This window comes from Engraulis encrasicolus, chromosome 3 (genome assembly GCF_034702125.1).
Source record: "Engraulis encrasicolus isolate BLACKSEA-1 chromosome 3, IST_EnEncr_1.0, whole genome shotgun sequence".
NCBI classification, from domain to species: Eukaryota; Metazoa; Chordata; class Actinopteri; order Clupeiformes; family Engraulidae; genus Engraulis; species Engraulis encrasicolus.
This window is the reverse complement of record NC_085859.1, coordinates 14,072,338-14,096,927: the sequence shown is the minus strand read 5'-3', so window position 1 is coordinate 14,096,927 and position 24,590 is coordinate 14,072,338. Positions and strand designations below refer to the sequence as shown.

Genomic DNA, 24,590 nt, shown 5'->3' with positions numbered 1-24,590 from the left:
CACGTTGTGTTCGGCGATCTATTTATAAATTCTGCCGCCAGAACAATGCTCTCACATGGTCTTGGAATGATCTGGCAATGTAGGCTACAACAAAAAATATATGTTTCAATGTGGTGAGTCACAAGTCAGACGTTCAGTAGCCCTACAGCAGCCGTGTTTGGCTTTCTATTTTATACATCCGTAGAACTCACGCTGCGAGTTGCGAAAGATACTGCCGTTTCTCTCATGAACAGCAGAGGGCACTTCCGACAATGCGAGCGAAGGGCGCTTTTGAAGTATGAATAGTCTGGCGCAAGTGATGACGTCATTAATGGTTCTCGCGCCAAACGCGCCAAAGTGCGCACGTGAAGTATGCAGAGCCCTTAAGAAGCTGGTTCAGGAGTAAACCAGGAGGTAAATCACTTAATAGATGAGCCTGAGTCCTCATTTTCTTAGTGAGGACTCCAGGCTCTTCTATTAGATGATTTGCCTCTTCCAAAGATGATATGCGGCTAAATGAAAAAAAAATGTGTGCTGTTGTTACACCTCATTGTTTACATTGCTGACATCTTTGAGAAGTGGGTATGTATTCTAGTCCCCTCATGTTTGTTTGTTTGACTTACTGGTTGGAACGCTTTCAAGTGGAAGGTAGCGAGCCCTATCTCTATCATTTCGTGAAGTATTCACGAAAAAAAATAACTTTAATTTTAGTGGTGCATTTACGTTATTGGCCGTTTTTCGTGGTTGGGCTACGCTTCCGCTGCCTATTAATTTGAATTGCCCGACTGCTGACTAGCGACTTGTGGACGGTATTTTCAGCTCATGTTGTTGCTATGGTTATCAAAGCGTCTGCAGGGGCGGGGAGGGGGTGCTGACAGAACACTGCTGATACACTCGGGACTCACTAATTCGACGCCCTTTCGGTACTTAAGCCTTCTGTCATACGACCCTAAACCTAACCCTAACCTTAACCCTAAACCTAAACCTAAACCTAACCCTAACCCTAACCTTAACCCTACTTAACCCTAAACCTAACCCTAACCCTAACTTGCTTGTTTGAAATGTTTGATTACCATGTGACGGTACTGAAAGGGCGTCAAACTAGTGGGTCGCTAGGCAGCAGTCGGGCAATTCAAATAAATAGGTAGCGGAAGCGTAGCCCAACCACGAAAAACGAAATGATAGAGATACGGTTGAGGTAGCTGACTCCTGTTTGCATGTTGGGAAGCCGCTACCACTCCGGAATGCAGCATAAGAAGCTGATTCAGGAGTAAACCAGGATAAGTTAAGAGCTAAATCATCTACTCTAATAGATGAGGCTGGTGTTCTCATGTTCTCAGTGAAGACTCCAGGCTCTTCTATTAGATTATTTGCCTCTTTCCTTAACCTGGTTTACTCCTGAACCAGCTTCTTAGTGTACCCCCTCTGGTAGCATGTTATATGGACATGATCTCCAACTGAATACATGAACACATTGTTACTCACTTTCAACTTTTTTATTTGAATATATTGATATGACTGAAAACAGAAAAATGCACACCATTTACAAATTACGTATATTAAATTGACATTAAATCGTGAATAAAGATTAATTTTAAAATATTTAATTTCATATCACAAAATAAACAGTGCCTTCAGCAGGAGTGATGATGTGAGAATATTAAATAATAAATATTATCATGAAGCAACTAGCTGACATATGAAACAGTGATCACTTGTCATACAGTGGCTATTAAACAGTAATTACTAGACATCTAGTGGATATGAAATGGAAATCACAAGATATCTAGTTTAGCAGTGATCTATAGATATCTAGTGGACATATTAAGCATGATGTATGTAGTGGGGACATGCCTGAGGTATTTAAGGTAAAGGCACATCTGTGGGTGTTGATTGTTGGCATGTAACTGGTAGGCACTAGGTGACTGCAGGAGAGTAACTGCAGCCTGGAGTGTTGGACAGTTATCCATTCTAGATTGTTGGAGAGTAATCAGTAGCCTTTCTAGATATTTCCAACCCTGAAGCGGTCACCACTGAAATGAATCATCTCACTCATGTTAACTTGGTTTGGCTCACATACAGAATATAGTATCAGAGGTGAATGAAAATACATTTAAAAATGCAGTTAGTGGTGAGCTCTCTCTAGTTTGCCTGTCTATATATGTATCTACTGCAAACCAATTTGTCCTCCACCTGCAATGCTAGACACTTTAGAAAGGGTTAATATTCAGCACCCCAAACCCTGGCTTCTAGCTAAACCAGCCCTTCACTGTATTCCACGTAGACTTTGCGACATTTCCCACACCTGTAACCACGGCCTTCCCCATCCGTCCGATGCCAGTGCCAATCTCCTGGATGCCATCCCCGACCTCGGACCAGAAATCTGGCTCTGGTTTGGGCTTCACCGCATCTCTCTTGTCTCTTTTCAGCTTATCGATTTCGTCTTGCAGCTTTTCAGCTTTTCTGTCAAACCCATGCTTCAGATTCTCTTTTTGCTCCTGCAGTGACGCACACACACACACACACACACACACACACACACACACACACACACACACACACACACACACAGACACGCACACACGCACTCACATACACACACACACACAGGAACAATGGATGGGGAAAACAATGGAGAATCTGACATTGAGTCATTTGGTCAAGTATAGCCAGTTACTTGGAGAAGACACCTGTGTTAGAGGGAATCTTTGGCAAGGGCTTTAACTTCTACTTTTACTTTTTATAACACTGTTCCATCTAAATAACCAGCCAGACAATGTGACTCAATATCAGATCAAGAAAATCTTGCTCGGTTCAATCTTGCAAGGTGAAAATGTCTTAAAGTTCTAGTTCTACAATTCTAATGAGTTATTGGAAGAAGAAATAAGCTTGTTGAAATGTGTAAGGCAATCAGTTGTGCCGTGTTGACTTCAGGTGGATAGAAAGCTGACATTGCTGTTGGACAACTGCTAGAATTGATATTTCTTGTTAAGCACATACGGTAATTCTACAGCCGTCTCCAAAAGAGTTGTCGCCTATCCATCTGTTTGGAATAACAGCTAATAACCTGACTTTCAATTAATCGGTAACACTTTATAATAATGTTCCTTAGTAAAGACTCAGTAAATAATTAACTAATGATGAATAAAACATTAACAAATGTTTTTATTATTAACTAAGCTTTATTAATGCTTTATAAAATATCTACAAATGATATATTCAAGATCTTACACACCTTATAACAGAGTATTTTATTCATTTACAAGCAACTTGTAAATGTTCGATAAATATAAAATATTAACATAACATTTCCTAGTTATTTACAAGCATTTGTTTACATTTCCTAGTCATTTACAAACGTTTGTTAATGTTTTGTTCATCAATAGTTAATTATTTATTAAGTCTTTATAATGCTTTTTTGCATCCATTATTCTAAAGTGTTACCAATTAATCACTTTGCTTCAGGAGTCATGAAGTCATGAAGTTCAAAATGTATTGCTCTACGAATAGCAAATATGTCACCATCTCTCATTGAACTCCATTGATTTTCATTGTGTTGCTTTCCATGATTACAATGACCCTAAACATACACCTAAGGCCAAAGTTGATTTTCTGGAGAGATGAGAGTGATTCAGTGATTAAGTATGACACCGGATCTGCGTATTTGAAGTGTTTTGAAGTGACTTATCTGCTCATTTTCACATTATGTTCGATAGGCGACAAAACTTTTGTCTTGTGAAAATCTGCCCTGTCTGTGGTCATTAAAGGGTCAATCTTTCTTTAGTGCATGAAATGTATGTTTGTTCATTCATTTTCATTCGAGAGGGTTGTAGCTTTCATATGAGTGACTTCTGAAGCCAAGTGATTAATTGAAAGTCAGGTTATTAGCTGTTATTCCAAACAGATGGGTAGGCGACAACTCTTTTGGAGGCAAGTGTACATGAGGTGGCTCTTTCTCACAGTGTAAAATCAAAAATGCTGTACTTTTTCACAAATGAGATTTTGTTGGGACCTTAGCCTCACTGCTGGCTTCCTGCATTATGCCATTGTAATTTGTTCTGAATGCACTGTATATGTTTTTGTTTTCAGAAGAACAGATGTGAATATAAAATTAGCTCATGACATGATCTGGTTTTTTTTTTGCACTATAAAGAAGTCAGGCTCCATAATGAAGTCAGACTCCTGCCAGCCCTGTAGTTGTCAGCAGTGGTCGAGTTGTAAAATCAAAGCAGGGGGGATGGTCAGAGATGGATTACGATTATTGGGGGTTAGGAGTTTCTCCCCTGAGAAAATTTTGAAAATGAAGTTGTTAAAAGTGCAATTTTAACACAATATGTGAAGAAGGGATGCCTGTTTTAGAGGGGGATGATTTTTGACCATTTTCATTGAGGGGGATGATTTTAGACCATTTTGATTGTAGAGGGGATGTCATCCCCCCTCATCCCCCTACAACTCGAGCCCTGGTTGTCAGATGTACCTGCAGCTTGGCGTTGAGGAGGCGATCCAGCTCCTCTTGGTTCCTCCTACTCTCCTCCGCCATCTTTACTTTCAGCTGCTTGATGTTCTGCTCATTGCTCTCCTTCAGGTCCTGCAGAGCGCGCTCCTGCATACGAGTACGTTGCTGCAGCAAGCGCTGCTGCTGCTCTAACTCCTCTCGCCGCACCCTCTCAGCTGGGGAAGAAGAGAGGAGAGGAGATGAAGAGAAGAGAGGAGGAGAAGAGAGGAGAGAAGAGGAGAGGAGGAGAAGAGAGGCGAGAAGAGGAGGAGAAGAGAGGCGAGAAGAGGAGGAGAAGAGAGGAGAGGAGAGGAAGAGAAGAGGAGGAGAAGAGAGGAGAGGAGGAGAGGAGAGGCAGAGGAGAGGAAGAGAAGAGGAGGAGAAGAGAGGCAGAGAAGAGGAGGAGAAGAGAGAGGGTTGAAGTGAGAGAGAGGAGGAGAACAGAAGGAGAAGAGAGGCAGAGGAGGAGAAGAGAGGCAGAGAATAGGAGGAGAAGAGAGGAGAGGAGGAGAGGGGGTTGAAGTGAGGGAGAGGAGGAGAACAGAAGGAGAAGAGGAGAAGAGAGGCAGAGGAGGAGCAGAGAGGCAGAGGAGGAGCAGAGGGGGAAAAGGGGAGAAGAGAGGAGAGAAGAGGAGGAGAAGAGAGAGGGTTGAAGTGAGGGAGAGGAGGAGAACAGAAGGAGAAGAGGAGAAGAGAGGCAGAGGAGGAGCAGAGAGGAAGGGGAGAGGAGAAGGACAGAAGGAGAAGAGAGGAGAGGTGGAGAGGGGAAGAAGGGAGAGAGAGGAGGAGAAGAGAGGGCGAGGGGCAGAAGAGGAGGGGAGGAGGAGGAGAAGAAGGGGAGAACAGACGAACTGGAGGCGAAGAGAGGAGAGGAGGAGAAGAAAGGAGAGGAGGGGAAAAGAAGAGAGGAGAGGGAGAACAGGAGTGGACAGAGGGCGGGGGAGGAGATAGGGGAGGACAAGAGCAGAAGTAGAGCGATAGAGACAGTGACAGAATAGAGGAGAGAAGAGAGGGGAGGGAAGACCACAGAAGGTGTGCACGGAAATTGTGAAGGTGTGCATTTGCGTTCCACCACCACTAGATGGAGTGGTGATGGGGGACAGCTTCACACTGTAGTGTTATATTTCTCTCACCTTCCGCCCTCTTCTGGGCCTCAGTCAGGCTCTTGTCAGCATTCCGGATAGTCTCGCCCGCCGCATGCTTCTCCTCCAGATACTCCGTCAGGACTTCTTCACCCTGGGAACGAACACACACACACGTTGGTCGATAGGTAAGCACGGTGTACACACAGACACACACACACACACGCACACACATTTTCTGTGTCTTGGATGGTGCACTTGTGCACTTCGGGCAACATAATTTAGTGCGTAATTAATACGCCATACGCACTGAATCCACCAACTTACTCTTGACTCACCATGAGTCCCTTGCCTGACTGTGATCTGTAGCGCTCCACTCCACGGTCCAGTTCAGAGCAGAATTCCCTGTAACCCCCAGTTTTCGTGAAGGAGCCGTTGCTCAATCCATTCACCAGAGAGGCAAACACCTGCGGGATGACTTGCCAGCACCGCTTACGAGACGCCTTCACATTCCTCTTACAGATCTCTCCGTACTTTCCCTCTATGCTGGCCTGAGAGGAAGACACAGCAGGATCACATGACTTTACACCAACATGAAGTTGAAGTTTTTTTTGGCTATTGCTGGTACATTTTGCATTGGTTTAACATTGTGTTTTCATTTGGTGCTAATGACTTTTGGCATGAAAGTGAGGTTTTGACAAAACGATACTCCACCATTTCTGAAAATAAGCTAATTTTGCACCATCCATTCAGGTAAATGATTGAGTTTTATCTTTCTCCTGTTCTTCCAGCGGTTCTTTGAGCAAAATGACCTTATTTCCAGAAAAGGTTGAGTATCACATTTTGGCGTCATGGCCAAATGTCCCCTTAGTCTGAAATCAATTTTTCTTTGGGAGACATAAGACTAATTTTCACAAGACATTCTTTCTCAGTTTCACTTCTTTAAGGTCTTTTGCCTTTACAGGTCAGTGAGAAACATACAAACATGTACGGAAGTGAAGAGACAGAAGTCATGTAGGCATCATTCATCCTCTTACTGACCGCACCTTCAGCTGTTTCTGGTGCTGGTAGTCTTGGTCGTTGAAGGACGCCTTGATGAAGATGCTGATGGCCTGTTTCTCAACAGTTGTGTGGACCCTAGACAGCGCCTCCTGTGTGTCTGTGGGGAACTGCACTCTCTGGGTCATTTGTGTCTGGTAGAACTCCAGAGCCTCTGCCACAGCTCGGCTGTTGTGGATCTTGGCCAGCGACTCCACAGCGCTCTCCAGACAAGGCACCTTCCCACTGCGGATCGCCTCCACATAGGTCTCTGCTAGGCAGCCCAGCACTGCCGGACCAACACAAGCATCCGTTAGTCATCAGCAAAAACAATTCAAACCATTGCCAGACATTATGTTTTCAATTCCTAATAAATACATCGGAAATGTATATATATATGTAATATATAAACAACGGACTGTATTAAAGGTGTCTAAATTAAAAGTATTTTCCATCAGGTTTAGAAGCACTTTCATTTAATTCCGAATAAGCCTCTGGGGATCAGAAAGCATTTTGATTGGACAGGGGATGCACACACTGGGTCTGCATCCTTGCCTGTTGTGTCAGGGTGTAGCAAGTAGCATGCGTAAAGTGACTGCAATTGTTTTAAAATGGAATAAACCGTTTTCAACCCCAAGACCCTCCTTGATCTACCAGAGAAATGTTGAGTAATTTTGGGCTTGTTAAATGGTTGTGTCATTTGTTATTTGTCAACATTGCATGTTCTGAGTTAACGCAAGGCTAGCTGTCCGGCTTGCTAGCTATTTTACCACAGTTTGGCTAGTTGTTAGCCACTAGCTCGCCTGGGACAGTCTCATATCCACCTGTATTTGTTCAGCGATTTATAGGCTTTCAAAGCTCCCAAATGTCTCGTTTTTAATGTCATGGATTTTCTTTTAACTGCCACATATGTAGGTACATTAACTTAGTTCTAGTTGGCTACTATTGTCTTATGAAAGTACGGACTTCTCCACTGTCCAGATACAAGTTTGCTTCGGGAAGCACTCCAGCAATGGCGGCCACTCTACTTCCGGTTATTTCCTCGGATCGGTGTATACGTGACAGAGGAATAAAGTTTTGGAATTAACAATGGAATCAATTTTTATTCTGAATTGTGAGGTGTATATATCTTTTCAAAGAGGAATGAATTGTTATTAAGAATTCAATTATTCATTCTTATTCTTAATAGTCTTGTCTCTCTAGTCTGCAGATTAACAAGTGAGATCAGATAAGGTGCTTTTGAGAAGATTCTTCATCCAGGTCATTTAATAAAAAGGGTTTAGTTGTGCGTAACAGGGCTTCTTGTTGAAGCATGAATATGGAGTTGTACCTCTGGGATTACAGCTCTGAAATGCTGGTGGTGTCTCACAGCTCCAAAAACAAATCCACTTTCTTACAACCAAACTCCTTTAGGTTCTCAACTTCTGCTCTGGAGCCCAAAGTGGGCAGTAGACAGGCAGGTGTACTGTACTGTATGATGTTGTTGTATGTTGTTCTTAGGGGTGCACCGATACCACTTTTTTGAAAACCGATACAAGTACGTGTACATTAATGTGTGTACTTGCCGATACAGAGTACCGATACCGATACCTTTTACCACCAAAATACAATAAAAATAAATGCATGGCCTTGTTTTTTTCCACCTGTGATATTTTTATTGTCCATTTCCATATAGATTTAAATGTTAGTAAATGTATGAGGTGGCACTTTTTTCTCCATGCTGCTTTCAAGTCCACAGAACGTGACAAGGTTTTGCATTTTTTTGTGTAATAGCAGTATTGTTCCTGGTATCGGCAAGTGCTTGACGAGTACGAGTACGAGTATAATGAGCAGTATCGGGTGCCGATACCGATACCAGTATCGCTATCGGTGCATCCCTAGTTGTTCTGTATGTGGTGTTGGCCAGCGCTACTCACTCCTGCCGGTCAGCCCTCGGCCTCCTCTCATGGTCTTGACTTGGGCCCGCTGGTGGATGTAGTCGCAGAACTCATTTGCCTGCGCTACAAAGCTGGGCTCCAGGTCAGCATCTTTCACCTGCTCCATGCGTTTCATCTTCTCCTTGTTGGCCGGCCGATCCATGACAAAGCAGCGTCGCACGGCAAAGAACTCTCTTAAGCTCTGTCGAACCTTGTTATGCCTCTCTACTTCAGGGGTGGAGCCTATTTCAAACACAGTTGCACAGTGCAGACAGCCGGTTCTTATCAATGATGGGTGTGAATCTGCATGTGACTGTGTGTGTGTGTGTGTGTGTGTGTGTCTGTTTGTCTGTGAGTGTGCCTTGGTAGGTGCATGTTGTTTACCTTGTTTCAGCTTCAGAGAATGGTCCAAGTATTCATCAGCAGTGATGGGCTTGCCGTCTAGCTCCAGGTCCAGACTGAAGTCTCTGACGGTCCACACGAAGGAAGGGAAGATGCGCATCAGCTCTGTGTTCTTGCTGTGATCAGTGGACTTCACCCTGATGTGCTCCGTCAGTTCTGTTACAAAACTGTAGAGCTGTTGAGGACAAGTCATCTATTGTAATGGCCAGAGATTACAACAGGTATCTTGATCTTGGATGTCAGCTAGTAGAATGTTATTCAGTTCAGTTCAGTTTATTTGTCAGACACTTGTCCAAATCCACATACAACATAGGGTTTATACACATCAGAAACAAACCAGGACAACAACAACAAAAAGTAACAAAAATAATTGAATAAAAATAAAAATAAAACAAATAATAATTAAATTATTAAAAATCTATACAAAGATTTAGTCCAGTGCACTCTCATCCTGGATTTATATCTTGCACAGCTCATAGTTGGATTACAGAGTGCCACCATGATACTATTTGAAGAAATATCCAGGCGCTGTGTAAACCTGTACATTAAATTCCTCAACAGTGCATGTAGTGTGCATACACCCACAGAAACAAACATCTGGTTAGCACTTCCTCCTCTGGGAACCTTAAGTAAGATTCTTAAAGCATCATTATAGGCTACTTGTAGTTTTTGCATGCTGGACTTTTTGTAGGAAGACCAGAAGTTGTTAAATCTCCCTCCTGAGATATTGGCCTTGACATTCAGCTCAGTGCTCAGTGCGCCCATACTGTGATTGGGAGGTCGCGGGTTCGAGCCCAAAGTGGCAAACTTAAGCGGACGAGAACCGTCACACATGTGCAGTATGTATATGCAGTACAGTAGTGCATAATGTGTGTGTGTGTGTGTGTGTGTGTGTGTGTGTGTGTGTGTGTGTGTGTGTGTGTGTAAAAGGATACTGTAGCTTCTCCAAGGCCGTGTTATCAATGGTGCCCATGCTGTTGTACACCAGAGTGCTGCTGAGCAGAACAGCCAGACAGAAGATCCACGTGTCATGTTTCTCATCACCCTGGGGAAAAGAGAAACAAGAGAAATCTGTAGAATAACTTTTAGACATCCTTGATAACGTATAGGGGAAAGACAGTGTGTGCCATTTTAAAAAGCTGTGTACAAGAAAAACATAGGATTTCATCAACATAGCACAAACACACACAGTCCTGCTGTCAGGACTTGATATTCACATTTTTGTTCACTGGCTAGGGTGGTAAGTACTTTTCCAGAACAGTATTTTTGTCTTCAACATGACCTACTGTATCTGTACTCAGGACCAGTTGTGTAGTCTACGTAGAACGCGGGTATACGGAGTATACCCACTTCTAAATTTCAGGAATTTCAGCATACCCACTTAAAATTGATGATCCATTTCAAGAGACCCGTTTGTGCTGTTTGTAATTTAGGTAGCCTATTGCATTTAGCTGACACGATATTGGCAGTTAATTAAAAATGATTAAAAGCAAGCCCAAAAATATGAAGGGACTAGTCAAAAAAAGAAGCCCATGTCGCATAGTCTAGGTCCAAGCAGAATTTGCAACCCTGCATGAATAGCATTTCTACTAAAACTAGTTGGCCAAAAGTTACTAAATCATTTGGAAGTTGTTACAGTGCCCTGCATGAGAAAAGCCGCACGTAGTTGCGATTTCTATTATAGGCCTGCAGGCCACGGCCGTTATATCATTAGTGATCGTCACCTCGCCTATGTAAAATTCCAGGCAAATAAAATTAGAACGTTCACCCATGGCCTCGCCTGACGTAGTCGCCAGGTTACGGTTAAACCCACATTTGCCACAACAAACAACAAAAAATCGTTGTTTAACATCGTTTTTGGAGGGACTTATATATGTGGATCATTTATTGAATACAGTGTGTACACATTGATCCAAAGTAGTGGTTAACCTGCGATATACACTTTAAATAGCACAAATATATACAGTATACCCACTTCAAAAATGCTGAAATATACAGTATACCCACCATAAAAAAGTAGACTACACCACTGCTCAGGAGAGGTAGTGCTAAACCAAGAAGATCTGTGCTATGAGCAAAGCTCCATAAATGACAATAAATCACACAAAAGGAATCTGAGTATGTTCCTCCTTGAACTTGAAAGTGATTGTTAATGATTGATAATGACAATTGGTAATGGGCAAAAACAGGATATAGCCAACTGTGGTGTATCATATTCAATCAATCAATCTATCAGTCAATCAATCAATCAATCATACAGCAGATTATCATACGCAGGTTATCATCTAAAGAGAGGGTACATGAATAAGATCACCGCTCATATGAACCTTACAAATTAGTCAAAGGCAGATGAAAACAAGGTTATTTTTCCATTTCTTTTTAAAACAAGTCCCTGTTACTGTAGTTCTAAGAGAAAGTTCATTTCAGCAGTTGGCCGCATGATGGCTAAACGCCATTTCACCTTGCCAAACTTTTACCCTGGGCACAAGGAGACTCTGGCGACCTAAGGCATATTTTATAATAATTATCTAGCACATCTGTAATATATTTAGGGCCTAGGCCATGGCACAACAGACAATTCTACCTCACTAATGCAAGGACGTAAGCACGCAGTGATGTCATACCCAAGATTAAGTTAATACTGTTAAATTAGTGAAACTGAAATTATTACCAGCCACAGCCAAGTTTTACCCATTTTGGCCAGTTGGCAGGTGCTAGTGTGAAGTCCTGGTTGGTATACTATACACACACACACTACCTTCACCTTAAGCACATCTCCCAGTCCCTTCTCTCTCTCTCTTTCTCTCTCTCTCTCTCTCTCTTGTGTGCACGCACGCACGAGCAGACACACACACACACACACACACACACACACACACACACACACACACACACACACACACACACACACACACACACACACACACACACACACACACTTCCATGTGCCACACTGCCCTCACCTTTACCACGTCCCCCAGCCCCTCTGTGTCCAGCAGCACCAGGGTGTGTCCTAGTGCGGGGGAGAAACAGTGGAGAATATCAGTGTCTCTGAATGGACAAGGATGTGTGTGTGTGTGTGTGTGTGTGTGTGTGTGTGTGTGTGTGTGTGTGTGTGTGTGTGTGTGTGTGTGTGTGTGTGTGTGTGTGTGTGTGTGTGTGTGTGTGTCTGAGTGTGTCTGTGTAAGAGTGTACCCACCATCTTTCTTGGGATGAGGCACACACCACATCCAGATGCCTTTGGTCTTGGACTCAATGGTGCTGCCCAGAGCAAAGCCTGAGAGAGGTACAATTATTATGTTAAAGGGGTATGCCACTATTTTGGCGCTTAATACAGTTAAAATCATTGGCTGGGGTTTATAAAGGTGGTAAAGTGTCTTATTTTTCATGTAAGTCGTTGTCTTGCTTTAAGACAAGTTAAAAGTCTTAAAGCAAGACAACGCTTAACATGAAAAATAAGACACTTTACCACCTTTATAAACTCTGGCCAACGATTTTAACTGTATTAAGCCACAAAATAGTGGCATACCCCTTTAACAACAACAACAGAATTAATAATACTGTTGTTATAATTGCTTTTAAAATTATGCTGTCAATGTTGAAGGAGATATAATAGTGTGGTATATTGCAATTTAATTCCGCGCAATTAAAACAGCATTGTTTGGAACCTCTTTGTTTCCCAGCCAGTCGGTTCATGAGGTAGGACTTCCCCGTGCGGTAGAGCCCCACCACAGACACCACCACCACCGGCTGCTGGATCTGCTCCAGGACCTGCAGTGCCCCCTGCTGGACACTCAGGCGCCCGTCACGCTCCGTATCAATTAGACACATTGGCTCCTCCATTTTCACTGTGCCTGAAAACACACACACACACACACACACACACCCTTACAAGTCAAAACTAGAAACAAAGAATAGGAAAAACAAAACTTCTGACTAGTTTCCTCCTGGTGTGTGTGTGTGTGTGTGTGTGTGTGTTTTGTGTGTGTGTGTAGCCTACCTCCTCTAGTGGAGGCTGCAGGCTGTTGATGAAGGGGCACCTGTGCGGATGAACGTGTTAGTTATTTCTTATTATCATTCATTAGATGATTTAATAATACGTTTTACATTTACATTTCATGATACTTTAAGTCACTTTACAAATGAGAAACATGTAGAAAATACAAAAACACAGGGGGAACAACAGAACAATGAGAGACAACTAAGGACGACAACAACAATGGATCTGGGGGAGGGCAGTGATGGTCGGCCTTAGGCCGGCTTCACACCAAGGCGGTGAAGTGTTGCAGGACGGAAGCGATTTTTACTGGCTGTGACAAAAATACATGGAAACATTATCTCTCCTTCCACACCAACCGGCGGCAGACTGGTGTCAGGGACGCGGGAGCCGGCTCCGCGCTGCATTTGGAAAATAGAACGCGAGCGGATTTTGGGCGGCAGTGGTCGGAGGTGTCCAATTCAAATGAATGGCAAAGTAGCGCGCTAGCGTTGGCTGTGGGGGGGGGGGGGGGTTTGAACAGGTTTGGCTGTGTACGTCGACGCTGTCGGTGTGAAAGACAGAGTAGAACACACTGGCCGAAAGACCTCATTCGTCTCACTTCCGTTCCGTGACGCCTTGGTGTGAATTCGGCCTTATAGGTGTTATAAATGGTTTGGAAAAGGTGGGTCTTGAGGTGTCGTTTGAAAGATGACAGCAAAAACTAAAACACTACACACATGTTCGATGCCAACCCACCTCCCAACGTTCCTGCCATCTGCTAGTGGTTGGAGCCTCCCTGGCAGTGGCACCAGAGGCTGCAGGAGCGTGTTTGGAACAGTAGGGGGCACTTCTCCACACTTCCACTTCCCCACAGTTACAGCCAGTGCCACCATTAGACACACGCTTCTGAAAAACACAGGGGGACAGCAGACAAGCACAGCCATTTCGTTCCATAGATATAATAATAATAATAACAATAATGATAATAACAATAACAACATCAACAGCAACAACAATAACAATCATACCAATAAAACATTTGGAGCTTTTCTAAACACTTAAAGGGTTTATGAAACGAAAACAAAGTAAAGGAATTTGACCATTTCCAAGGACAGATTCTGAAAGTTCTAAGCCTTGTGAATAAAATGGGATATTGTCTGGGTGATATTTTGTCCTAAAAGTCATGTTAAAACGTTCCCAAAAAGTGTTATGTTTACTTTTTTTCGAGACATGCAAATTTTATGCAAATGATATGCGTGACATAGAAGGGGAAAGTTCACCTCATTCCACCTTGTTCAGATCAATGGCGGCTAGTACCAAAACAAAGCGCAGTGTCAAGCATAGGCGCCGAAACCGTGGGTGCTCTAGGGCCCGGGCACCCACGGGAATCTGTGGGCACCCACAGGAATCTTTGGGCACCAATCGAGCACCCACGGATAAATCCGAGCACTAAAGTAGTATTATTCAGGAGATAAGTTTAAAGATGAACTGGTGTTTGCATTGTAACTGTATTTTTGTAACGTAAGGTGGCCTATTATAATTTCTCATCTTCTAAAGTAAGCTAGCCTACTTCACGCGCCGATCCTTCTTTACCTCTGTGGTGCGTTGCGTTGCTCTTCTACACAATCAGGCAGTAACCATGGAAACATGGTTGGATTGACCATATGGCATACAGGGCTTTTTCCCAATGGACTGTTCTCCCCTCAATCAGTCCTTATGATGATAGAAGACCTCTTCAAGGTAGCAGATATTGCTAAAACATGTTGGGTGATAAATTCAGAAAAGCTCCATTACTGAAATGCTGTTGAAGGCTTCATTGTCGCTCTAAATGCCTCATGGACAAACCTAGACTGAAAATGCCCGACATGAAATTTCAGAATAGTGCAGCGTCTATGCAGACGGTTCAGAAGTAGAAGTAGTTCTATCACAGATGTGTTAAGCGGTTTATTATATTGCGCAATTTCACAAGTTATGGAAGTTATGGAAGGATCTGAATCTTTCAGTACAAGCTAGGACTTCTTACAGACAAAAGTTTGCAGGCAGAAAGTCTACAAAATGGTAAGTCACTGACTGTCTATCACTTCATCCTGCGATATCCCATGTGTAGTAGCACCGCCGTGTGCCGTTTTCTGTTATGGTCATTTCTCTCTGCACTCTGGGTCTAAGTGCTGGGATGATCAAGTTGAGTCTCTAGGCCTACATATCCATACTTTTGTTGTGCGCTGTTGGATGATTTTGCCATTTCATTTTGCTGTTCTGGCTGCTAGCACTGTTGACTTATAGCCTCGTCAGGACTGAGTAGCATAGTTTGAACATGGTTAGTATGAAGTGCATGGCTATGCGCTGCGTCATGCATTGTTGGACAAACCTAACATTTCAACATCTTTCTGTGACACGTAGGCTATTTGTGTGTGATATGAACATTGCATTCATGTTCTAAATCTAAAGTGCGTGGCTGAACGCCAGTCTGAATTCACTGTGGGCGCACGCGTTGCTGTTGGCTACTGCACAATACTGCTATGCTTGGTGAAATGTACTCAAGACATACATTCACGTCATGCATGGTTTCATTTTATTAAAGAAAAGTGGACATGCCATTGATATATGCTGGACCAAGGCTTGGACACTACCAAACAAGTTTCTACTAGTTAACAAAGTAAAGGAAGTGTCATTTAAAATCATTCATCGTATTTATCCTGTTAAATCTGTTTTAGCTAAATTCAGTAATGATATTGAAACTCACTGTACTTTTTGTAATACAGACACAGAAACACTGATTCATTTTTTTTGGTTCTGTGATTTTTCCCGAGAATTCTGGAGAAGGTTTTGCTGTTTTATTATAGATCATATTCATGAACAATTTCAGTTACGCTTGCAGAATGTTCTTTTTGGTTTCACCAATTATAGTGAAGAGCTTGAGGAGGAATATTTTCTTATTAATTTGTTTATTATTCTAGCTAAATATAACTTTCACAAATGCAAATTTAACAAAACGAGGCCTTCTTTTGTTTACTTTTTAAAAGATGTGGACTTTTATTTTAAAACAATATGTGCCGCTCCAAACAAAAAAGCAATCAAAACTGTAAACTTATGTAAAAAATTCAAAATTGTGTACTAGATGTATATTTGTTCTGTCTCATACCCCTGGCGTAGATGTTTCGTTTCCCTGTCTGTTTCTATGTCTCTGTACTTGTCTGTTTTCTAATAATAATAAAAAATAAAAATTAAAAGAAAAGGATGATGTGCGATCTTCTGGGTCCGTGTAGCTATGAACTGTCTTTATTCATGATGCCGACTAGACTAGGCTGTAAAGAGGCACCAGCAAACGTGGCCTGGGCTTTGCATGCATTCAATGATTGTAATGTAATTCAATTTTCAATTCAAATACTGTATAGGCGATTTTATTGTAAATTATTGATTTGACACCCACAAGGAAAATAAATAGGATAGGCCTACAATTATTATTTAGCCCTACACATTTTAAAAAAAATAAAAGTGACCAACGCATGATGAAACAATTATATTATTGAAAAGCAAGTTATGGCAAACAAACAGGACATTCTGTGGGTCGCGACCCCCGGTTGGGAACCACGAGCACCCACGGGCATAAACAAAAGTCGGCGCCTATGGTGTCAAGCAGTGTGTTGCTGGAGGGCCGAACGGTGCCAGCTGCAAAAATTACTACTTGACAGAAGGAATATCTTTGCACAAGTTCCCTTCTGTGAAGAATGATGGAACTGTGGCCGACAAGGAGAAGGCTAAAACAAGGGCTCTGTGCATCCAATTTGTACGCAGCCACCGGCGTGGTTTTGAAGCAAGCTTGTACTTCACCACAAATGTGGAGATCGCGGGCATGGTTGGACTGAAGAGAATGCTATTGCCTCAAGCAGTTCCAACAATTGACATCGCCGGCGTGCAGACTGAAACTGCCCATGTAGCCTGGTAAGCGTACCCATGTACCCATGTACCCATGTACCCAATAAGCCCATGTACCCTTTAAGCCCACTTTCAACTTTGAGGTCAATTCAAAGAAAGGGAAAAGGTGGATTTTGTTGTTTATCACCCTATCCAATTAAAGGGTTTAGTAACTGACAAAATGTTTTTTATTGCTAACAAATCACATTTTTTATTGTTGAGTTATCCCCGTCCAAGTAAATCCAGTCTCAGGACTACTGACAAGAAGTCGCTTCAAAACTTCGCTGTTTTGGGACATGTCAGAAATCATAGAATTTCAGCTAGTTTCAGTCAAATGTTTTGAAAATACTTTCATATTTAGTTAACTAAGATGATTTTTAAAATTATTTTTATACATATACATGCAGTGTTTTGCTAAATTATAGCAATTCCCTTCAAATGGAAAGATGTGTTTTATGAGTGAGCAAACTCCGCTATTCTCTTGATACGACCACACACCATCTTTATCTTACTCTACTGTAAGACTTAAGGTGGTTAGGTATGATTTCTAAGCATATTCCAGTTTGTTTGGCATTGATCTTTAAAGAAATGCATCATGAAATGTTTTGTGGAGCTGATTATTTCCATAAAATAGCTTTTTGTATAGGCGGGCTTAATGGGTACTAGGTGGGCTTAAATGGTACACCCCATTGAAATGCATGCAAACCGGCATGCATGCTAACCAAAAAAGGCCTTTGAGGAACATAAAAAGTGCTGTACAATCTCAAGTTTGAGGTTAAAAAGGTGTAATGTAATGAACTAACAATAATCAATAACAAAAAATAAATTTCTCTGTTTGGATGAAGTATTTTATGAAGTATATGAAGTAAGAGATGTCGTAATATTTAATTAGGTTTTATACATTATTTTTTGAGCAAATATTACATTTTGGAAGAATATTTTGGTCTGAAACCATTTATGCCATGTAGGCTACACTGTTTAAACTCAATTCACACACCTCACCAGGTATTTTGATAGAGAAATAACTATATGAGCTTATTTGGAACACAAGTGGGCTTAAAGGGTACCAATGGTACCCTTTAAGCCCACTCAGACTTTTCACTTTTCTACTAAAACATCTCCATGTTGTACGTTGAAATATTCATCAACTCAGTGATAAACATTGAGAAGAGAGGTAAATCTTACTATTTAACAAATCATTTCACAAAAAAATTATGTGAAGATGATTGAAAAATAAAGAAATTTAGATTTTGGTGGGCTTAATGGGTACGCTTACCTTAACTGCTCGGGCACGAAGACAGGTGAGTGCACTGCTTTGCTTTAGGCTACTCGTTTTACCTTGTCCATCTGCCTTGTATGTTGTTTTCAGGAAAGGGTAATGCACATTACATGCCAAACCGATGCAAATGCTCTCGGGATATGCACTTTTTGTTGATTGCCATTCAACTGGTCAATAAATTGGTTTTGGGAGGATATCCGCGCTTCAGCCTCCGTGGTGCTCTCGGTCGAGGACAGCCTACTCACAGACTGGGCTACTGCTTAGCGAATAAACAGAGATGCATATAGCGTAGGCCTACTTTGAAGCGTTTGATTGTTTGTTTTTAGTATTGTGGTGCACGTGTGGCTGACGTTTGGACACACCTCGTCCTCAGAGTCAGGCTGAGGGACACGCGAGACCTGTGACTTTGAGCACAACAAATAATAATAATGATAAACGCTAAAAGTTGGTGATATTTTTGCATGTACATGCATTTCAATCACACTATATCGCGCAATTGAATCAAAATGCCCCCCATTTGTCAACAAATACACACGCCACGTCATCTTTGGGTCATGGCAAAGCGCCCTTAGCAGCCGTCCGTAACCATAAACAAAACGAACTGTCAGGCTATGTCAACAATCGTCACTTCGCCTGTCAGACATGTCCCTTTCTGCAGATGTATCAGTGCCTCTGAAATAGATTTGTGCTGCTGTTTTTTTTTTTCTCATGAGGTTGGATGTGTGGTTTTTCGACACGCTGATGTTTGTATCAGAATTTTGGTTCCTTTATAAGATGTGGGTCCATCAAATGTGTGTTGTTTTCTCAGATCGCCATACTCATGAACGGCGTGACGTTTTCCATGTGCGTTACGCCCATTTGTGGGGGAAAACAACACATGCAAGTCAATTGGTGATGTTGGGGATTAATAAACGAAAGATACGGACCTGTAGACTAGCGTTGTTCACGCGCAACATGCCGAAAACGTGTTGCGTTGCCGGTTGTTCAAATAATATAGCCAAACAGCCGTGGCTGAAGCATGGAATGTATTCATTTAGGCTAGCCAATGTAGCATGTAAGTCAATGAGACATTCGGTTTGTTTTCACCCATAAAGGGGCGTAACACAAATTTAAGAGCAAAGTACCCGGATGACCGTTCATGAGTATACTAGCAAACCAGGGACTTTCCTCTATGATGTCACAGCCCAGCTCATTAGTCAAACCAAATTTGACAGAATTCACACTTTGAGTTGCCATTTTCACAAGTTCCTCCAGGATGATTGGGTTCAAAGTCTCATCAATGCTATCAGAAAAAAACAAGGCTTTAATGGGAATGACCGTTTGTTTTCGTTTCATAAACCCTTTAAGGTCACTGTACAACAGTGGTCTCCAATTATTTTTCTCCAAGGGCCAAATTATGGAGGAAATTTTCCCCTCTTGGGTGTTGACTGTTAGCATAAGACCTAACTTTCTGTGAATGCTCTGGAGAGATACAGTGAGTCCAATATGTATTTGATCCCTTGCTGATTTTGCCGGTTTGCTCACTAATAAAGACATGATCAGTCTATAAATTTATGATAATATGTATTCAAACATGGAGAGACAAAATATCAAAAAGAAATTCCAGAAAATAATTTAAAACAATATATTTTAATTTATTTGTATTTAATTTAGGCAAATAAGTATTTGACCCCTCTAGCTAAAGAAGATAAAGTGCTTTGTGGCAAAGCCCTAGTTGTCTAGCACTGAGGTCAGATGATTCCTTTAGTTGATGACAATGTTTGCCCATTTTTCTTTGCAGATTATCTCTAAAACATTGATAGTTTGTGGCTGTAGCTTGGCAAATGGGAGGTTCAGTTCCCTCCATAGAATTACTATAGGGTTAATATTTGGAGACTGTCTAGGCCACTTCACAACTTTAATATGCTTCTTATTGAGTCACTCCTTCGTTGATTTGACTGTATGTTGTTTATTATTGTCATGCTGGGAGATCCAAAAATGGCCCACCTTCAGTGTAGTGGTGGAGGGAAGGACGTTTGTACATTACATGTCTCCCTCATTCGTGGACGATGTGAAGTTGTCCTGTGCCTTGGCCAGACAAACACCCTCAAACCATAATGATACCACTTTCATGCATGATGGTGAGGAGGGTGTTCCTGGGATCATAGACAGCAGCTCTCTTTCTCAAAATACATTGAATTGTGTTAATGCCAAACAGCTTGATTTTGGTTTCATCTGACTACAGCACCTCCTTATCATATCCTAAACCAGTCTGGTGTCCATTGGCAAAGCTCAGGTGGGACTGCACAGGTTCCCTCTGAAGTAGAGGTACCATGTGTGCACTACAGGATTTTAAACCTCTGTGGCATTAAGTGCTACCAGTAGTTTTCTCAGTGATTTTGGTCCCAGTAGCTTTGATATCATTGCCTAGTTCATCCCGTACAGGTCTAGGGTGCTTTCATTCTGTTCTCATGATTATCAAATCCCTACAAAAGGTCAAATCTTGTATAGAACCCCAGACAGGCTGATGGATAGTCATTTTGTATTCCTCACATTTTGGAAGAAATGCATCAACAGTTGGGTCATTAATACCCAGTCTCTTTCTTGTGGCTTTGCAGCCCATAATCTTTGTTCAGGTCTAAAATCTTGTCCCTGATATCATTTGACCGCTCTTTGGTCTTTCCCATGCTGGTGAGCTTGGAGTGTGACTGATTCACTCATACTATGGACTGATTCTGCTGATTCAATGTGTCTTTTATGCATGTTAGTATGTACAGGTGTCTTTAATTCAGATGACAAGTTGATCGGAAGTGCCCATCTGGTCTGTGGGCCCGGAACTGTTATCAGTTGGCAGGGGATCAAATACTTATTTTGCTTGATGAAATGGAAATAAATTAATATATATTCTCTTAAATTAATTTCTGGATTTTCTTTTTGATATTCTGTCTCTCCATATTAGAATACATATTATCATAACATTTATTGACTGATCATGTCTTTGTTAGTAGGCAAACCAACAAAATCAGCAAGGGATCAAATACTTATTGGACTCACTGTATGACCCACTGAAGTTTTAGTGATCAAAAATCACACGCATTTATTTTTTTAATTGTTCTGACCTCAAGGCAGGCCAAATGTTTGCCATGTCCGGGGCCAGATTTGGGCCTTTGTATGGAGACCAAGGCTGTGCAACATTAAAACATTTGCACATAAACATAATAACACATAAAAAAAAGCACAAAAGCACTTAGAAGTAAATGAAGAGGAGGGGAAACGGTTGATTTTACGGATGTCAGAGAGAAAAGACGAGCAGGGCAACTGAAACCCCAACTCCATGATACAGAGTCAAACTGAGGGGACAGTGAGGTGGATAGAGGATAGAGGATCGGAGTGGGGGAGCGGATGGGGGGTAGCAATGTGGAAAAGACCAGACAGGTAAGGAGGTTGTGGATAGCCTTGAATACACTAGATGCCACCTTGACCAGCCCATTGCGCGGGAACAAATGGATCAGTGTGATTGCCGACATGTTTGTACGGGGGTAGCGCTGCTTAATATTCAGACGACAAGGAGATATGCAATAGGTGATGGTAAAACCACATCTTTGCTGGTTATGTGAAAACAGGAAACCATTCCCATGGCAGCGGTGCCCGAGACTGGATGTTCTTTATCTACATGATATAGATATCTACTATAACAAATGATCTCGTCGTCATGGGCTATTGCATGACTCACAGCAGAATGGCATTCTTGGACAAGGCAAAACGTTGTAGGAAATTTGGGAAGAGATGGCAACTTACCTTGATGGTATGATTCACATGCACACTATTCTGGAAGCAGTCCTGGCACATCACACAGCTGTTGTCCAAGACACAGTCTCTATAAAAACACACACACACACACACACACACACACACACACACACACACACACACACACACACACACACACACACACGAACAAACACAAACAAAATACAAAAAAATACTGTTGGATACAGGGAACATAGGACCCGCCCGACGAACATAGGGCCTGCCCAGGGGACAAAGAACATAGAGCCTCCTGGGGGACACATAGTAGGAGACAGGGAACATAAGACAAATAGAACATAGTAAGGATAGACAGATATATATATCGGTATCGGTATCGTGCCGATATTTGCATTTTTTAAGTGTATCGGTATCGGCCGATACGCGTGTGGTTTTGGCTGATACGCAATATTTATTATTTTATGTCATTCGACACTTTATTTTTTTATTACTTGATTGTTAGACATTACTTGATTGTTGGAGTGGGTGTTTAAATGTTACAAGTTCTACCTCAATTTGATAATGTTGAAGGAATATTTACTTTTAACTTGAGACCTGGAATATTTGTCATTTTTAAATCTTTTTTTTTAACCCATATCGGCCCCAAATATCGGGTATCGGAAATCGGGTATCGGCCAAGGGTGATGAAAAAAAATCGGTATCGCATCGGCCATTAAAAAACCTGTATCGGTCGACCCCTAGACCATAGTATGCTGCCTTTACTCCCTAATATGTTCCATGTATTCTGGAGGTTTGCTCCTGGAAGTATGCCGCATGTACAGTACATAGACCTATAGGCCTACTGTCCAGGCCCGTAGCCAGGGGGGGTTCGAGGGGTTCGTTCGAACCCCCCCTCCCGTCCCCCACCTCCACTCGTACCCCCCAACACTGGGCCAACAATGAAAATAACTGTCAGATAGCAATAATTAGAAGCAATTCATGTCCATTTATGTTAAGAATGGGGAGCAACAGACAAACAATTAAGGACAGCAACAGACTCACAGCAAACTCATAATGAATAAAATATGTCTAAATAAAAATATTTGAAGTGTGTTTGTGTATTTGGGGACATTGGAATAGAGAGCCAAATGAAGTCCACTTTCGGGGGGAAAAGATCCCCCCCTACCACAAGGCTGGCTACGGGCCTGCTGTCGGTAGGTCCCTGATGATGATACGGTCATTACATTATATACATCTGACGCTTTTATCCTAAGCAACTTAGTTATTTACAGGGTACTGGTTACAGTCCCTGGAGCAATGAGGGGTTAGGTGCCTTGCTCCAGGTCACTGGCGGTGTAGGGAGAGGTAAGGTTGGGATTTGAACCTGCAACCCTCTGATCTTAAGAGCACCTCCCTAACCATTAACCCACAGCTGCCCACTGGTCAAATTACATGTGCATACATATAGGGCCTAGGCCTATATGTATATCTGACGACTGTATGATCATATGAGTTATGTAGGCCTACTGTATGTTAATGTAACTGATGATGTCACAGCCAGATGATATGCTCCAGACCTGCAAGAGTAGATGGTCTCCCCGGGTCTGGATACTCTTCCACACCGCGGCGTCTGCCTCTGCCAACTCTGCAAAAACAAATGAAGGCCTCGTGTGTGAAAATATAACATCTTGCAATAGGCTCGTTCGTGACGAAGCAGTGCTGCTTTTGCTGAGCAGCGAGCACTTCTAACCACAATGCATCAAACTGTCAAAGTGCGCATGACCACTGCTTAGCAAAAGCAGCACTGCTTCCACACGAACTAGCCTAATGTGGCATGAAGTCGCACCGTGACGTCTTCTGGAAAGGGGCCATCGGTAAATGGGTACAGAAGGGAATGAGTTATGAGAGGAACACAGAGCGAAGTTGTCCCTCTGCCATGACATTCCAGGGCAGATGGAACCATGCAGTAGCCTACGACTTAACGCTTCCAATTCCACACGGAAAATAGGGGATAGTGCGCAATGTTTTATGTTGCCTGACGAGGCTTTATCAACATGGCTTTGGGTGGATTTGTTGTCGCCGGGTAGCATGGGTGTGCATCGTGCGCTCCTGTTGCAGAATCCGAAACCAATTAGCCTACAACAGCGGCATAGTCATAGACCTAAAAAACAGCGTATACAAATAAACATAAGCATATGAATCTTTCGACCATTGGGAAATATAGCTTTTAAACGTATTGTAAAAAGCTTACCATTGTTGTCGAATCCGTTTCTCACTCAAAGCGCAGCTGGCAGATCGCTCCTGTGTTTGTGTCCAACAATCATTGCGAAAGTGAAAGTGTCCTCTGTGTGTATTGACGCCCCAGTCGTTTCTTGTAAACGCTGTCCTGAAAGAGAAAATCTTCGCTGTAGTTGGACGAGGCATGAATGTTTAGCCTCTTAACGCAGAAGGGGGTCTTATGGAATTCTGAGGCGTTTTGTTGATACTGCATTCAGCATTAATTATATCAAGTTTTATAAATAGCTGAGAGGTCCATGACAGCTTAAATGAAAGAAGACAAAATGGCCTAAACAACCATTCACCCCTAATTGTTTATTTGTGTCATAAAAGGTCAATTTCAGATGGTCAAGTGAAGAGAAAATGTAAAAAATATATACATTTATTTATTTATTTATTTATTTTTTGTCTGTGAATAAAAGTCTGTTGAGTGATTGAATAAAAAAAAAACTACACATGGTCTAATTCTACATGGTCTTGGGAAGTAAAATCCAAAGTTACA

General features: G+C 42.1%; 1 protein-coding gene across 2 annotated transcripts; it reads right to left on the bottom strand.

The window, feature by feature from the left end:
- Positions 1–1,519: 1,519 nt before the first annotated feature.
- Positions 1,520–23,451, bottom strand: LOC134445747 (guanylate-binding protein 1-like). 2 transcript variants are annotated; one of them, XM_063194807.1, is made up of 15 exons: positions 23,389–23,451; positions 21,863–21,941; positions 13,648–13,797; positions 12,913–12,952; positions 12,581–12,766; positions 12,112–12,189; positions 11,876–11,925; positions 9,848–9,957; positions 8,895–9,079; positions 8,511–8,753; positions 6,603–6,883; positions 5,895–6,107; positions 5,608–5,710; positions 4,457–4,650; positions 1,520–2,477 (listed from the first exon to the last, which is right to left on the bottom strand). In XM_063194807.1, the coding sequence occupies exons 2-15, from the start codon at positions 21,911–21,913 to the stop codon at positions 2,229–2,231; spliced, it is 2,133 nt and encodes a 710-aa protein (XP_063050877.1). In that variant the 5' UTR covers positions 21,914–21,941; positions 23,389–23,451; the 3' UTR covers positions 1,520–2,228. The 2 variants fall into 2 exon arrangements, with proteins under 2 accessions (XP_063050877.1, XP_063050875.1); XM_063194805.1 differs by lacking the exon at positions 23,389–23,451 and adding an exon at positions 23,339–23,384.
- Between the last annotated feature and the right edge of the window lie 1,139 nt (positions 23,452–24,590).

Coding starts and splice junctions, on each gene's coding strand:
- LOC134445747 (XM_063194807.1), bottom strand. CDS start 21,913: ATGTGCCAGGACTGCTTCCAGAATAGTGTGCATGTGAATCATACCATC. Junction 12,190..12,580: donor ACTGGCTGGGAAACAAAGAG/GTTCCAAACAAT, acceptor TACCTCTCTCAG/GCTTTGCTCTGGGCAGCACC. Junction 8,754..8,894: donor TTCTCTGAAGCTGAAACAAG/GTAAACAACATG, acceptor TGTTTGAAATAG/GCTCCACCCCTGAAGTAGAG.